This window comes from Leptidea sinapis, chromosome 33, assembly GCF_905404315.1.
Source record: "Leptidea sinapis chromosome 33, ilLepSina1.1, whole genome shotgun sequence".
Classification (NCBI taxonomy): Eukaryota; Metazoa; Arthropoda; class Insecta; order Lepidoptera; family Pieridae; genus Leptidea; species Leptidea sinapis.
Window position 1 is genome coordinate 8,273,162 of NC_066297.1, and position 17,312 is coordinate 8,290,473.

At 34.8% G+C, this 17,312-nt stretch overlaps 1 protein-coding gene and 1 non-coding gene across 2 annotated transcripts; both read left to right on the forward strand.

Annotated features, from left to right (window-relative positions):
• The first annotated feature begins 5,475 nt into the window (after nt 1-5,475).
• On the forward strand, nt 5,476-15,347 carry LOC126974743 (protein dj-1beta-like). The gene is made up of 6 exons (XM_050822355.1): nt 5,476-5,643; nt 8,122-8,224; nt 11,973-12,092; nt 13,553-13,667; nt 14,387-14,529; nt 15,177-15,347. Exons 1-6 carry the CDS (start codon nt 5,564-5,566, stop codon nt 15,279-15,281), a joined length of 666 nt encoding a protein of 221 aa, XP_050678312.1. The 5' UTR covers nt 5,476-5,563; the 3' UTR covers nt 15,282-15,347.
• On the forward strand, nt 7,113-7,219 carry LOC126974812 (U6 spliceosomal RNA). The gene has a single exon (XR_007731585.1). It is a non-coding gene; the product is annotated as a U6 spliceosomal RNA (small nuclear RNA).
• Nucleotides 15,348-17,312: the final 1,965 nt, after the last annotated feature.

The window sequence follows — 17,312 nt, forward strand, 5'->3', positions numbered from 1 at the left end:
CATTAGTTTCAGTTTTATTTATTTAGAGCATTGGTAACAAGATCATCAGCTCAAACCAAAATACAATAAACGAAGAATATTTAAATCATTTTTCGGTAAATTTGTACCTTTATCCTTACTTACATATTTTTTTAACACAGTCTGAATAGAGTTTTATTTTTTCTAAAAAACCACGGCGAAACGAAAGCTTTTTAAATTTTTTCAACAAAAAGAACAATAAACAATATACCCCAAAAAAAAGCGTAGCGTAGCGTAGCGTAGCGTAGCGTAGCGTAGCGTAGCGTAGCGTAGCGTGCCGCTCCCGCGGCACCCTCCTTCCTTTTTCCTTTTCTTTTCTTTTTTCCTTTTCTTTATTCCTTTTCTTTTTTCCTTTTTCAATGCCTTGCTTAGATTGTTGGTTAGTAATAATAAATAAAGTATCGATAAACTAGAATTGTGGGGTATGCCCTATTTACGACTTTATTTATTTTCGTCATTTTATATGTGTATTTGTAATTTTTTATTCAGTTTAACGCGAGCTTTCGGAATGTGTGTCCGATGTCTGGAGTGCTTTACGCAGCCCGCGATTGTTTCAAGTTATTGTTGGAAAAGTTAAAGTTGTATTTATTAAAGTTCAAGTGAAATGTTTCAATCAGTTTTCATTTCTTCGCTAATAATTATGTTATTGTTAAGAGTCCTATTACGAATCGTCAACGCTCGCTTATAGTGTCCGAGCGCTAGTGTTCGTTTGCAATACACTAAATTTCGTGCGGTGCGTTGATGGTTCACAAAACAATTTTGATACAAAATTAAAATTTTTGTAAGACATTTTTAACTTTATTTTTTAAAACGGCTTTGGGTATGAGATGGGACAAAATTGCGAACCCACTACAATCACCTCCAAATGGTCCGAAACTAGTCGGCACCCAAAACGATAAACCGTGAGTTAAGCCGTGTTAATTAAATAAAATTTTGATATTAGTCTGAATATGATAATATATATATTTTTTAATTCAGAGTCTGAACACTATTAGGCAGGCAATCAGGGGTAATAAATGAAAACACCCAAAAAGAGTCCACAAATTAAAAATACATATATATAATATAAAAAATATATAATTGTATATAACTATAAAAAAAATATCCTCTTATATAAAAAAAAAAATAAAGTCTGAGAAAAAAAATTACAAAAATATCTCTCGCAATGGCATTGATCGTGCTTTACGGGGATCAATCCACTTGGGAAGTACACAGTTATAGTAAACTGTTTTCAACTTCGGTAACATTTTGTCACGCCAAAATAAATCATTTTTACAAACTTTAACGACTTTCATCGGGTAGTCATCCCCAGTCCACACCGCGAACAAACAGACATTGTCATGATTCCGATCTAAAATAACTTCAGAGCGATCATTCAATTTGAAGCATTTCAGCTCCTTTTGTCGAATAGCTTCTTTAAAATCTAATCCAAACGCGGAGAAGGGGCACTTTATTTCCACCAAACCATCTTCAAACAATCCACCCGGAGTGGCTCCTACGAAAAAAGTTTCTTGTCAATGAACAATCCACACTTGTCAATAATAATGTTCTCTTGAATGCTTAGTTTTGCCAATGCTTTGGATTCATTTTCTTTTCCATGTTTCACTGCAGGTACGCGATCATGGCTATAACTGTTTAAAACATTCTTCACAAGAGGTGCAGAGTCCTGGTTTGGCCGTCTTTTGCAAATTTTACTAAATATTGACGCAGTTATAATACATCTACGCAATTCTAGCCATAAAGCAGTTTCGTCCTGCAAAATAGTGCTCCTTTCTATTTCTTGCCGGTTTAAAGCTTGTCGTTTCAAATGATCTAAGAAAATCCTTTTTGCTAGTTCATATTGGTCACTGTCCATATCTGGACGTTCACAGTTTTGACCGTAGTTTGAGACTGTACTAGCAAAATTAAGCTTTCTGCGATGATGGGACTTTGTCAGGTGTTTTAAATTTTGAGTATGTCTTGCTTCTTCAACGCATTTCAGATACTTTCCTGGACTTTGGTCGAAGACAGACTTATATAATGTGTACTGTCGTTTCCTAGTGTTGAAGGCTACTACTGCTGCATAACATCTCACACTATAGGAGTCTTTAAGAGAAAAATTTACTCTTTTGCCACCCACCATTTTGGCCACGATACTGTTGAACTGTTCAGCACGATTATTTGTGAAGGTGTGTAAAAGGCTTCATGAGTAGAAGGCAAGTTGAGAGACATTCTTTTGCAACTTTAACATCAAAGTCGCTGCCGTCGAGACATGATTTGGCTCTTGTTTTCGCTCTTCCTTACAGTAGTAGCTCTTACAAAGATTTTGGTCTCCAAACATACGCCGTGGACTGTTTAAAATGTCTTCTTGTAATTTTTTTATTTTATCTGATAAAGTGCCAACTTCCGATTTCCTATATTTGATAGCAGATCGTATTGCAGTTCGTAGTCTGGTCAGGCACTCTCCCGTCAACAGACATATCCTTCTGTAGCTACAAATTCCTGCCACTATAATTTCGTATGAGATCGTTAGTGCATTCTATTTTCTGAACGGGAATATCTGGATATGGCCTACTTTCTAAAATATTTTTATAAGTACTAGCGTCCCCATCAGTAATCAATGAGTTATATATCAGACCTCTTTTTTCCACCGACTGCTTAAAACCTTCTACTAATATAGCTGTGTTCCATAGAAGTCGACAAACCCGTATGATTTTTAGTGCACTTATGTGCTCGAAGTTCTTCTTTTTTCGCGTTAGCACGTGCGCAAATTAGACAATATTTGTTTCGAACTCCTACGTGTAAGTTTTACCTCTATGTTCGCCAATTATTGCCTCAACACCAGAAAGAGCCGAATAATTACTTTTATACGACCTCTTGCTCCAACAAGCATCTGCTTCCCCAGGTATCATACGAATACCCGCGTTGCTGATATCACCCCGTAATATGGCTGCATCCTTCTCTTCTTTGGCAGCGTCTTTCATCGTTTTTTCGGCACCAAATTTCCACATTTCAGATAGAGAATCATGTGTTTTGCTGAATATACGAAATGGTACTGTGGGCGATATATATATTTTTTTATTTATTCGTTTCCAATCAACATGTATTAAACTTTACAAAATTAACCTACTTAAAGTATATCATGATTAGCATATACAGCAATTAAATGGAAATACTTATGATGGCGTGATATATAACTTAAATATATGTAGAATTCTGCAATGAAAAAGTAGATTATTGTATGTTACTCTCACGACTTAGGCAAATACATGTAAGCGTGTTAACTAATAAAAAATATATTAAAAATTTAAAACACACATAAGATTATATCCTAAAATTATAACATAAAATGAGCCAAAACATTTATTTAATATGATGTAAAAAAATACTTAGGGGATCAAATTATTTCGATCGGAGTAAGTACACTAGTCGATAATAATAGCGATCTCCGGACGACTGCGCGCGAAAATTGCGTGGATCAAACCTCGACAAGCGCTCGCGCCAGACTGAGGAGCTAATTGAATTGATGCGGAATATATAGTACTTTAATTTTATTTATTGTAATTTTGTCTTATTATATTGACAAACGAAAACCAATTAAATATATTCAATAGAGATCGAAGTTTTATATTATATTAGTTTATTTGATAAAATTGTGTTTATTTGAAATATAATATATATATAATAGATTGACGCTGAATCAAGACATTTATGGCCTAGATTAGTTTCTCTTTATGATTTTTTCCTTGAAAACTCATGGAATTTAAAGAAATTCTAGAACTCCAATAAACAAGTAAAACATTCAACTTTTGATATAGTAATTATAGTTTTTATAAGAATTAAATGTTACGATGTGAATTAGAGCTTCAAAGTTCCATCGGCGGCGGTTTTTCTTGCAAACTGAGTTCTTAAAATATTTATAGTAGATTACATGAAAACAAAAATGAAAATGTGTAACTTACAAGAGGAAGAATCGTATTATCGTTATTCATAATCATATAATTAAAATATCTTACTGCTGCTGAGAATTACAGCGTCAAAAATCCTGACTCTTAAGAGCTTGTTTTCGAGAAGAGAAGTAACAGCCAATTCGCCGCCGGCCGTGAGCTACGTTATCGTTCCTCGGGGTCAAAGTACGTAGTCTAAACTGACTGTTTTCTTTTTCCTAATTCAATATTGATAATTATTTTCTTTGAAAATTTATTTTTTATTATTTAGGGATTTTAATTTAATTATTAATTTTACTATACTTCTGTGGACCAGTATGATTTGTATTTTCATTTATTTCATATAAGCTGTTTTCATACTGTATAATTGGAATACATTTTGTAATATTTGGGAAGTGATATTAAGTATTATGAAAGATAAGATATTTGATAATTTTTTAATGTTTAAATTGCATAAAAGTGATTCTAACGCGAATTAGTATAATATTAAGTCACGCCAGCACCTTGTTAAAGCCCCGACGACATATACTTTGTCGTGCAATCGTTTTCATAAAACACCAACCCTAAAAAATAGTAATTTTGACAAATTCACACACTTCATTAGTACCATAACACATAAACACAAACATACAACTTATGCACATTTGTATCATCGCACTCACCTGCAAACCTAAAGTCCAACGGACGAACAAGTTACTTATATTAAATTATTAATCATCTCGCCTTCCTAGCACGCAGTCTAGCCGGCCACATTATATCTGGACCTTGCTGAAACGTATCTCCTTAAGAATAATGTATAATAGGTAATAATGGTAAAAGCGAAATGGAAGTGTCATGTCCAATTTACTCCCTCGCGCTAATCCTGGTGTGTATGCTTGCAGTTTTATTACCAAGCGTTACATCAGGTGACCCGTACGCTCGTTTGTCCTCCTCTTCCATTAAAAAATACTATACGCCTCGTTGGTCAGAATTATCTTAGAATACTGTACCTATACCGTTTTGAACATCCATTCAGACAGGATTAGTCTGCTCAGCGCAGATTTATGTGATTGCAGCATAAAAATCTTTTTCGATATTATGTATTAAAGAGCCTACCCAGGTTCGGTGCTTGTCCCGCAGTAATTTATATTTACTAGTAAAATATCAGTCCTTTGTCAAACATGTAGTTTGTCTAGCATTGAGGCATCGCTCCGACGTAGCTGCTGATCGTGTACATATTTATCAAGTAGGTATGTAGGCAAGACAATTTATTAGTATAATTTATTGTGCATAGTAGTAAGTGGTTTACAGATTTGTGTATTATGTTAATTCTTAATTAAACCTGTCTGTATATGAAATATTATGTAAAACATTTAAAAAACTTATTTAAAGGGTGATGTTTAGTTAAAAACAACTAAAATTGTTAGCGGTCTAATTAAACAATTCTTCTTCAATTCAACTGATTTAGCTAGCCTATACATAAACTTGCATCCCTTTCCATTAAATGAAATAAAAAAGCACGAGTAATGTCATAAGAAGGTTACATTATTAAAATAAATTATTTTATTTTAAACTCTATGTGCGTCAAGTTAAGTTCCACTTTTATTTGAAAATTAAGCGACAATTCTAGAAAAAATCTGATGTTTTTAATATTGACCGGTAAAGTTGTTAACAATTTATTTACAATTAAAGCCGAACGATTTTTACTACATTTTACCAGGTATGTATGTGCTTTTTTTACTTTACTTTAAAAATTTTGAGATATTATTATTTAATCAAATATCATTGGTAATGTCAGTTTGTAATAATAAACTTCATCATCATCAGCCGGAAGACGTCCACTGCTGGACAAAGGCCTCCCCCAAAGATTTCCACGACGATCGGTCCTGCGCTGCCCTCATCCAACGTATTACGGCGATCTTGACCAGATCGTCGGTCCATCTTGTGGCGGGCCTACCAAAACTGCGTTTTCCGGTACGTGGTCGCCTTTCGAGGACTTTACTGCCCCAGCGGCCATCTGTCCGTCGAACTATGTGCCCTGCCTACTGCCACTTCTGTTTAACAATCGTTTGGACTATGTCGGTTACTTTGGTTCTCCTATGGATTTCCTCATTTCTGATTCGATCTCGCTGGGAAAGTCTGAGCACAGCCCTCTCCATTGCCCTCTGAGCGACCATGAGCTTTCTCATAAAGCCTATAGTTAGCGACCACAACTGCATACCATACTGGCAACTGGCAACACACACTGGTTGAAAAGCTTCTTCTTCAAACTTAGTCAGAATACCTTATGAACTTCATAATACACTTTTTGAATTCGGGCTACAGCTAAGGCTAAGCCTCAGGTGCATTTAAAGTTATATCAATAATAAATGATTATTTATAGTTCAGATTCATAATAGAGATTTCAACTGCAACCCTGTTTAATGTGCACATCAATCAGCAACCATCCTAATTTTTCGGTCTTTATAATTAGATCATTGTGGAATTTCATGAAAGTATCCCTTCAAAACATAGTAATTTAAATAATTAATAAACATAGTGCTTTGGAAGTCATTTGAAAATTTACTATACAAAATATGGTGTTTTTTATTAAAACATAATATTTTCAGGGAATAGTTTAAAACTTAGGTCCTCTAAATCCCACAATTGGTCTTTACTAGTTTTCCTACTAACGCAGCACAGAGTAGGGATGGATACATATGTATTAACTTCTACCAACCCACCTATAGTATTGTACAGCGGTTTTAATGCTAGCAGCGATCCTATATAGCACTTTTACACAAATATGCTCATATATTTTAGTTAAAATAATAAAAATTGTGGTAAACATTAGTTTTAAATATGAAATTATGTACTAAATATCCATAATTGATTCTAAAATGTTAAAAAAATGCAATAACACATAACCACAAATACTATTGGACAGCTGTTTTAATGCCGCGACACTAGATGGCGCTTTTACAAAAAATATGCTCATATTTAGTTAAAATAATTAAAACTGTTGTTAATTATCGTAAACATTAGTTTTAAATGTAAAATTATGTACTACATATTCATAATTGTTTCTTAAATATTAAAAAAAAATCAATAACAGAAAGGATTTGGTCAGAAACGTGACGATTTCTGAATCGCGCTAACAATGTTTATCGCTGTGATAAGTATATATTCTTTACTCACTATTACTTTAGTGTACTAGCTTCGGCAGTACATATACTAAAATTGGAACGATACAGAGAAGATTAGCATGGCCCCTGCGCAAGGATGACACGCAAAATCGTGAAGCGTTCCACATTTTTTTGACAAATTTACCTTAAATATCCAAAATATTATTAAAATAATAATTATTACCTAATGTTGAGCTCCTATTGAATACTGCAGTACCATTCGTCTTTGCATCTTTATGATTGAATACCCTGGTAATAGTTATAAAAATCCTTCGATCATTTAATACGTCTAAATAGACTATGACAGCTGTGGAATCGTCAAAAAAATTGTGTCTAGAACTCACCTCTATTTACAGCAATTCACGCAGACTAACATAAAGTGTCATACAAAAAGGTTGAGCTTTAAACTAAACTCATTGCCATTCTTCTTTTCTTAAAACAATATATACAGCGTCGTACTTTAACAAATAATTTAATTACAATCCATGTAAAACTGATGCAGTAAAAATTCTCAAGGACTTACATGAGTCACTTAAAGAAATAAATATAAATGTATATAAAAAACACAAGATTTATCAAGTATAGTAGATTTTTCTTTATGAAAATAAGGGACGAGACGAGGAGGACGTTCAGCTGATGGTAATTGATACGCCCTACCCATTACAATGCAGTGCCACTCCGTATTCTTGAAAAACCCAAGCGGCACTACAATTGCGCTCGTCACCTTGAGACAGAAGATGTTAAGTCTCATTTGCCCAGTAAATTCACTAGCTACGGCGCCGTTCAGACCGAAACACAGTAATGTTTACACATTACTACTTAACGGCAGAAATAGACGCCGTTGTGGTACCCATAATCTAGCCGGCTTCCTGTGCAAAGGAGCCTTCCACTGGTAAAATAACAAGATGCATCTAAAACAACAAGAAGTTTTACACAAGGCAAGAAAAAACTTGCCAAATTATCCTCTATATTTATGATGAAAAACAGATAAATTTTTAATTATTAGATACTACTTCTGACAAAATAATTTTCAGATATTACTCATCAAAAATGTCGAAATCGGCTCTAGTCATTTTGGCACAAGGTGCAGAAGAAATGGAGACGGTCATTACAGTGGATATGTTGCGTAGAGGAGGTGTAAGTACCTAGTTAATCATAATATTTAAAACTTGATGTATGGATAGATTTTAATGGGATAGATTTTTGGGTGCAATGACATTGTACAATTTTTGTCACACTATATTTGATTGCATAGAACAATAAACTTAATTACGCAGTCCCACACCATAGCACATAGGCGGGCGGTCACGCCCCACTACACAGATTGGTCTACACACATGACAGACTTTTTAATGACCTTGACATTTTCTTTTCAACAAAACCAAAATAAAAAAGCAAGTAAATGACATTTTAAGTGAACAGGATTAATATATATACTAGTGGACCCAACAGACGTTGTCCTGTACACACGTCTTAAATTTGAAAAATCGGTCTAGCCGTTAGGAGGAGTTCACTAACATACACATGAGCAGGAGAATTATATTATATGGACGGAATCGAGAATCTAAACCAATCTCAAATTCACTGAAACAAACAAAAAAATCATCAAAATCGGTCCAGCCGTTTAGGAGGTAGTTTAATTGTGAATCATAACCATTCACGAATCCACCTGAAGACACACACCAATCTCAAATTCACTGGAACACACAAAAATATCATCAAAATCGGTCCAGCCGTTTAAGAGGTAGTTCAATTGTGAATCTAAACCATCCTCGAATCCCCTTGAACTCACACAAAAAATTTCATCAAAATCGGTCCAGCCGTCTAGGAGGAGTTCAGTGACTTTTTATATAAAATCCCATTAGGTAACTCTTTTGTTTAAATGTAATGTTTTTTTGTAAATAACTTAGTTTTAAGACATCTGATTTTATATTTCTTTCCTCTTTTTGTATGTAAATATTACTTTAATTAATGTTAAACTTTGTTATTCATCATGTAAAGATACTAGTAACTATTAAATTAACCCGTGGATACCGGTATGGGTTCTCACTAAAATTAATTTTATATCTACTATACTTTGAAATTGTAAAATGTATTGTGTGAATTGTTTGTTGTCCCAAAGAAATAAAATAAATAAAAATAAAAAAATTACATAACTATGGATAGATAAGATCTTGTCGTTAAACGGTGATAGCAGTATATCCGTAACTAGAGACACGTTATTGAAAACGGCCGTAAGTTCCATTATTAGTTAAAGTCCAATGTTATCTGTCGATAGTTTATTGAAATGTAAGTAAGCGTAAAAGGATAGATTTGTCTATCTCTAGTAAACTTAGTGAGGATAGACAGGTTATTGAAAACGGCCGTTAAGGTATCAGGATCATCAAGCTCAACATGGTTTACTTTTTTTTATTACCTAGATGTGGGAAAAAAATAGATGCAGTGTGTCTTTTAGTTCTAATGTAGGCCATACACGCTACGGTCTACCGGAGAGGTCAGGTCTATTCCCACACACATTCCGGTCTACCTGCGCAGGCATAACCTGCACAGATTACCTCTCCGGTAGACCGTAGCGTGTATGGCCTACATAAAACGAAACATTAATACGGACGTTTGGGCGCGGGCTCTAGCCATGCTGAGCGTCAGATTTTAGCGTTACTCGAAACCGTCAGATTTAGTACCGTTACACGATTTATACAAATATATATGTATAGGTATATAGTATACTTAAACGTAAACAGTTTTCAGTATAGAATGACGGTTTGGAGAACTATGAGTTCAAGTTCTAAAGGCTGATGCATCGAATATACGATAATTTATATTTATACAGTTAATTCTTTTTTACTTTTTATGAAATAATATTATTTAAACACGTCTCATATTACTGTATGCAGCATATTATGTATATTACAACCATTGTTAAATACTGTATTTGATTGATAAGAGTGACCGTTGAGAATCTTATATGTTCTTCTCACGAGATATTTATTAATATATTATGGTAAATTCAGTCATTTAACGAAATATTAACTGTGACGAAAAGCGCTTATTTTAAGCACAATAAAGAATAAATTTTATATGACTTTGACTATTTATTGTATAAAACTTTATTTTTACATAGATTACTTAAAATCTTAGTGTTTCTTATTTATTGACAATAGTTTTTTACCACGCCTTCTTGCGTTCTAGTGTTAGCTGTGATAGCAGACTGCAAGTGTTGTCGTACCGCTAGAAGCGTCGCTTATTACTGATACAATTTCAAATTTGGAGCTCCTCCGGTTTATCTTAATATATATATATATAAATTACGTGACACGTTGTTTGTCCGCGATGGACTCCTAAACTAATGAATGGATTTTAATGGGGATTACTTCATGGAGTGCAGTTTGGTCCAACTTCAGAGATAGGATAGTTTTTATTTCGATTTGGGACCAATAATTATTTTTATTTCTAATATTTGTTTTGTATAGAGATATTTTCTATGAGAGAATTTATTGACGCACGATTTGACAGTTTTGCTGTGAAACAATTTCATTATAGCAACAGGGAGCATATCTTACGAAATAATTCTTGATGTTACGCAATTATTTACAAATTCATAAAAAAGATTATTTTATACAAAGAACAACGTCTGCCGAGTCAGCAAGTATTATTATAAAGCTTAGCTTCTTTCGGGCGTCCTTTTAACGGCACTGATGGCGCGCTAACATATTACCCTAAAATTTTTAAATGGTTCTTTACAAAAAATGCGTTTGACGTAGTGCTGGGATTAAGTGATTTTGCTGTGAACTCATCAATTTCCAGTGGCTATAGAAAAATTAATAAAAATATACCAGTCCTAAAAATAATATTTGTCACAAAATTTGTTGAAACTAACAAGCCTACAGATAACGCGCGAGTTGATTGCAGAGTTCAAGAATGCGATAGTGTTTTGACCTAATTATAATTGATGGCTATGATCATGTGTCGATAAATTTATACAATGTTTCAAGTTTAGCATTTTAACCTATTAAACTAAATCGCTAATTTTTGTTCTGCCTTTCATCAACACATGTCTAAAACATTTTTCGCCATTTATCTTGGCGATTAATAAAACTCGTTATTTTTGGTACGGAACCTGATGGGCTCGAATCAGCGATTATTAAAAGTTCGCTGGGATGCTGGGATGGTTTGGACATGTCGCGAGAATGAATGAAGAACGATTGACGAAGAAAGTGTATAAGGCCAGTGTGAATGAAAGTGTTGGAAGGGGTAGACCTAGGCGGACGTTTCAAGATCAAATCAGGGACGTCTTGAAAAAAGGCCAGGTCAAGAGTTCCCTAAACCGGAGAGCATGTATGAAAGGAATAATGAAAGTGGGCGAAGCGAAACAAGTATGTAAGGATCGTAGCAAGTGGAAAGAAGTGGTCTTCGCTTACCCCTACGGGAAAGAGGCGTGATTTTATGTATGTATGTAAAAGTTCGCAATTTTAGTATTAACGCGATAACACGGTAAGCGACGGCTACGGCAAAGCACTACATTGCAGGCGCGTGAGGCGAGACGTGTGTAAAGCGGGGGAGATGCTCGCGCTCTCTACCCCAGGGCCCGACTGCATTCAACTCGCGCGCTAACTGTATAATATAGAAGCATTTTTGTAGAACGATCAACAATATATATATATAAAAATGAATTGCTGTTCTGTACATAATTTCTATGAGAGAATTTATTGACGCACGGTTTGACAGTTCTGCTGTGAATCAATTTCATTACGACAGCAGGGTGCATATTTTACGAAGTAATTGTTGATGTTATGATATATTATTGACAAATTCATATAAAAACATTATTTTATTTATTATATACAGTACAACGTCTGTCGGGTCAGCTAGTTATTTATATTTTCAGGTGGCTGTGACATTGGCTGGATTGGATGGCAACTCTCCCGTGCTCTGCTCGAGACAAGTCACCTTAGTCCCCGATAAGTCACTCTCTGATGCCTTAGCTGATACACCACAGTATGATGCAGTCAGTAATTTGCAGACATTTTATTACTTAAGTTAAAATTAGAGGAGTTTATTAGCAGTACATATAAATATTATCCATAGACTACACTTATTTACACTTCATATCTATGCTAATATAACGAGGTAAAGTTTGTAAGGTTTTAGGTGGTGATCTCTGGATCTGCTGAGCCTATTTATAATTAGAAATCCACTTTATGTGTGACACACACCTAATGTGGATTTTTTTATATATATTTTCCCAAAAACTGGACAGTCATATTCGTGGTAATTAGATTTGTAAAGCCATAGTTAGAATGGTCGAACGAAAATGTTTCCTACGAATGCTGCCTCAACAATGAGAGACGTCTTATTAACATTCTTTAATTTATTTAAAGCATTGGTAACAAGACCATTAGCTCAAACCAAAATAAAATAAAATTATTTAACACAGATTGACGCCAAAATGAGGAAACACAATGAATATTTATAGAAAAATAACAGGTTCCAAATTTAAACAATATAATTGATCTGGGAAAGTCTTTTCGCATAGGTATACGTAAGTATATGTATAATAAGTAAAAACTGGTAATAAGATCTCTTCAGCTGTTCTATTTATCTGGCTGGATTTGATGACCTTAACCTTCTAAGGTTAACTTTTCAAAAAAATAAACATAAAATTAATAAAATATTGTCGCGTAGCAACGCTTCCCCGTATATGACGAGAGTTGCCAAACGTCATATCGTGCAGCAACGTACATGACGAGAGTTGTCAAACTTCAACACATTGATAATTTCAACAGCTCCGTCAGCAATACTCGTAGCTCTAGCGTAAAAGTGTTTACTTTAGACGCTGTAGACCCAAGTTCGATACACCTACCAGTGTATGGAATTTTTTGGGTTTTGTTAAGTTAATGGAAATTTCTAGTAAGTTCAGGATCAAATCGAACAGAAAAAAAGGGATGAAAAATGTGTAAGCAGGATAAAAATAGTTAAAAGAATTTTCTAGTACAATTTAAATTAAAAGATGGAATGGGAGAATCATTTTGAAAATAGAACAAATCCGGGGGTATATTAGCCGTACTAAGCGTGGCCTACGGCAGTTCTAGGTCTGTAGTTGTATTATTTCCAATCCCTGACCCACTCTCGTGTCAATATTGTTTCAATCTATTTTTCATTTGTTTTCTGTTTCCGTCAAAATGAGTGAATCTTATAAAGAAATTCGATACGTTTTAAAATTATATTACAAAAAAGGATAAAATACAAGGCAAGTCAAAAGAAAAAACTTATGTAAGTCTTAGGCGTTTTTGATCCGATAGTTTGGATGTCTAAGATGCACCTCGATCTGGTTACGGATAAAATGGACGCCGTAAGTTCTCAGAATATCATAGTTGAAGACCTAGGAATTGATCAGAATACAGTTTTTCCATATTTGAATCAAGCCTTTAAATGTATGATTTAAATCACCTTACAATAAATTTGCAGGTTATATTGCCCGGAGGTCTGGAAGGATCTGACCGTTTATCCAAATCAACAGTTGTTGGATCTCTGCTGAAAGAGCATGAAAAGTCGGGAAAAATTGTGGCTGCTATCTGTGCCGGTGAATATATATTATACTAGCTTTTCGTGCGCGTGCAATATTTACTTTGGGCACCATTTTTATTTCTAACCGACTTCAAAAAAGGAGAAGGTTCTCAATACGTCGGTATGTTCTTTTGTTTTAATATACTCACTTTGCAAATAATACACTACAAATGGCTGTGGTTAAAACATTTTTATAAGCTACGAAATATAAAACTATGAATGTGTGGGGATGAAGAAGGGCTTTCATAGCCCTTCTTCATCCCCACACTAAGGTCAAGGTCATTCAGGTCTAAATTTTAAAAATGCTTGAACAAATATTTATTTATTTCTTATGCTGTGCCTAAATACAAATTTTATAGTGTTATCTTCGATAATAATGAACTTCCACCCCTATTTCAACTCCGCCAAGCCTTTGATTCGCGATAAAAGGTAACCTATGTCATTTCTCAAATCTCTGTACTAAATTTCATCAAAATCGGTTAAGTGGTTTAGGCGTGAAAGCGTAACAAACAAACTTACATTCACATTAATTATAATATTAGTAGGGATTAATTAATCTATAGCTTTGCCAGCATTTTTTTGCTAGGTGTCTTTGAGGATCGCTGTCATATACGCGGCTACTTCACCCCAGTTTTCCGTGCGAGTGTTGTCTTACTGTCCTAGTCCTCACATTCGTGTATTATCGTTTGTGATGTTTTAATCGAACAAGTTTTAATTATAAATCAATATTTCTAGCTCCTACTGCGTTCGTCGCGCACGGCGTCGGTAAGGGTAAGAAAATAACGTCTTATCCGACAACTAAGGACCAAATAACGGGAGATTATCAGTACATTGAGGGGGAGAGAGTCGTCGTTGATGGCAACATTGTGACAAGCAGGGTAAGTTGTAGAGTTGCAAGGAAACACTTTTATAATATTTTGTTTAGCTTGCCCATACCATTGTATGGGACAGTCGCTGAAATGAAACTACTAAAAATGTTTTTATTCATTATGGTATAAAATAGTAAATATTAGCATTGTTTAAATTTATCGACACACTCATGATTATCGTCATCAATTGTAATTAGGTCACATCACTATCGCATTCCTGAACTCTGCATTCAACTCGCGCGTTATCTGTACATTATTAAATGTAGAAAATTTATTGAAGTAGCCGTTACTTTGCGGAAATCCATAACTATACAAATGATTTGAGTTTTCTTTAGTGTTAGTTCCGCCAATATTTGTCTTTAAACAATTCGACACGTGTTTCGCCACACTTCCTACACGAGGCATCCTCAGGACGTGTTGTCTCGCCGAAATCTGGCACGAGGTCTCGTGTAGAGGCGAAACACGTGTCGATTTGTTAAAAGACAAATATTGGCGGAATTAACAGTTAAGAAAACTCAAATCATTTGTATAATTATTAACTGTGTATCCATTAGTTAGGTGGGGTTTTTATCTAAGCTATGTTTTAATTTTGCGTAAGTTATGGGTGAAGTGGTACATTATAAAAATATGTGAAGTATTATTGTTTTTTTTTTCAGGGCCCCGGTACAGCATATTGGTTTGGTTTGAAGTTGATAGAGATGCTGTCGGGCAAATCTTCAGCTGACCAGGTCGAAAAGGGCATGATTATATCCGGATACTAAATATTAATCTCGTTGTTATCAATAAGTAAAGCATAATGTTATGTGGAATTAAATTTCATATTAAGAGTTAGTGTTTTTTTGCACTCATCTGACACACAGTCAATAAATAATTTTGTATTCTTTATATTGTGGCTTTTGAAAAAAATTTAACACAATTTAGCCAATGTCAGGTTGAGGTAGGCTACAAAGTAATGAGTAATGGTACGGTTTTGAAGAGTATTCCACCTTTAACAGATATGACCAGTGCAGGGGTGCTCAAGCTTGAACTGCTGGCGATCTACCTCAAAATTGTTAGACTACGAACGATCGGCTCTGAGAGGCTTCAAGTATGTGTGATGAAGGATTGTCGTCTAGGTAGAGTGTCACGATGACATAGATATTAGTTTTGCGCAAAATATGCATTTTTTTTGCTCTTAAATGTCAATGAAAAACCTCATAATTATTATTCATAATTGCGAGTTTATTGGTTCTTACAAAACAAACACGTTCTAAAGTTCTAAGCTTAACTAAATAGTGACTTTGGATGTTGAAGCGTGACACTGCATGTCCTGAGCATACTTTTCATAAGATGGTACGTAATTACCGATTTTAGTTTATTATACCGGATTTTTTTCTCGAGATCGACTCAAAAAGCACTCGCGATCGACCGTTTGAGCACCCCTGGACCAGTGTATATACTTAGTCTGGCCATAAATACTGAAACAAAGAAAGAAAATCTATTGCAAATAACTTTTATAACTTACCAGTTATCAATAGAACTAATAGAAGCACGCACTCTTTCCATGGGAAAATTCTTCACTGTCAATCGTACGGATTTAGGTACTCCAAATTATCATGGCAAATAGAGTAAGCCGTACCTAATCTCTAAAACTGACCATAAATTATAATCCAGCGGATTAAGATCGGGACTAGACGAAGGCCAGTCTTCAGGTCTAATGAAGACTGGTCGTAAGACTGCGTAGACCAAGCTTTATGACCCGGCGCCGAGTCTTGCTGGAAGGACCATTCTTGGTTACTGAACATGGTGTTGTTAAGGGGCTTCACTACCTTCTCAAGAATGGTATCTTGATACACTTGTGCCGATGTTTTGATACCTTTTTCACAAAGGAATGGCTCAGGTGTAATTTGTCCGCGCCATAAAACCATATTCCTTATATTCTTCTGATACCTATCCTTCCCTACACGACCTAGTTCATCTTGTGGAGGGCTGGCCAGAGAATCTCCTCCGGCGCAAGACTCAGCTAGTTTTGACCACTCGCGTGAACACACTGCCTGTCTGTCTACGTTGACACACGAAGAAGACACCGCTAATATCAAGTTATTCGCGACCTAGTGAACATACCTACCGCACCGCGAGTGAATTAAGTCATTCGACAATACAGCTTGTGCCGTGATCAAAATACAGTCCACACCAACACCGCTTTCAAGAATAGAACAGAGAAATACCAGATAGGTCGTTCCTTACATGTCCTTTAATTCCCTTCTTAACACAAAACCGCTCCGCCATCACGTGGTAATCGCCACAGCCTCAATACATGCGCATACATACCACATTGTGGTACACGATATTTACTACACAATATACATCGTTTTTTTTTATTTTTATTCTAAACTATGAAATTATCATACATGTGTTGTTCAATAAGAAAATGTCACACGGATTATACTAATGTTAGTGTTAGGGTGTAACTTAAAACTTAATCTCTTTTTTCCTAATATATTTGCATAAAATATTTACAAATGGAGTACCAACCAAGGGAAAGGAGATACTTAAAGAATGTTGGACTGGGAATTTCATGTGTTATAAAATTGTAAACGAAAGAATGCATTGAACAACTAAAGAATATATGTTCAATATTTCCCTCATCTAGGCCACAAACACCTACACACATCATCCGAATCCTAAGTTTTGCCATTGAAACATTATATTCAATTGAATATATAACAGTAACTATTTAGATTTGAAAGGGCGATATCTCAAGTCAATTTCCTAATATGCAAATATTTAGGTTGAGCAGGTTATCAACTGTA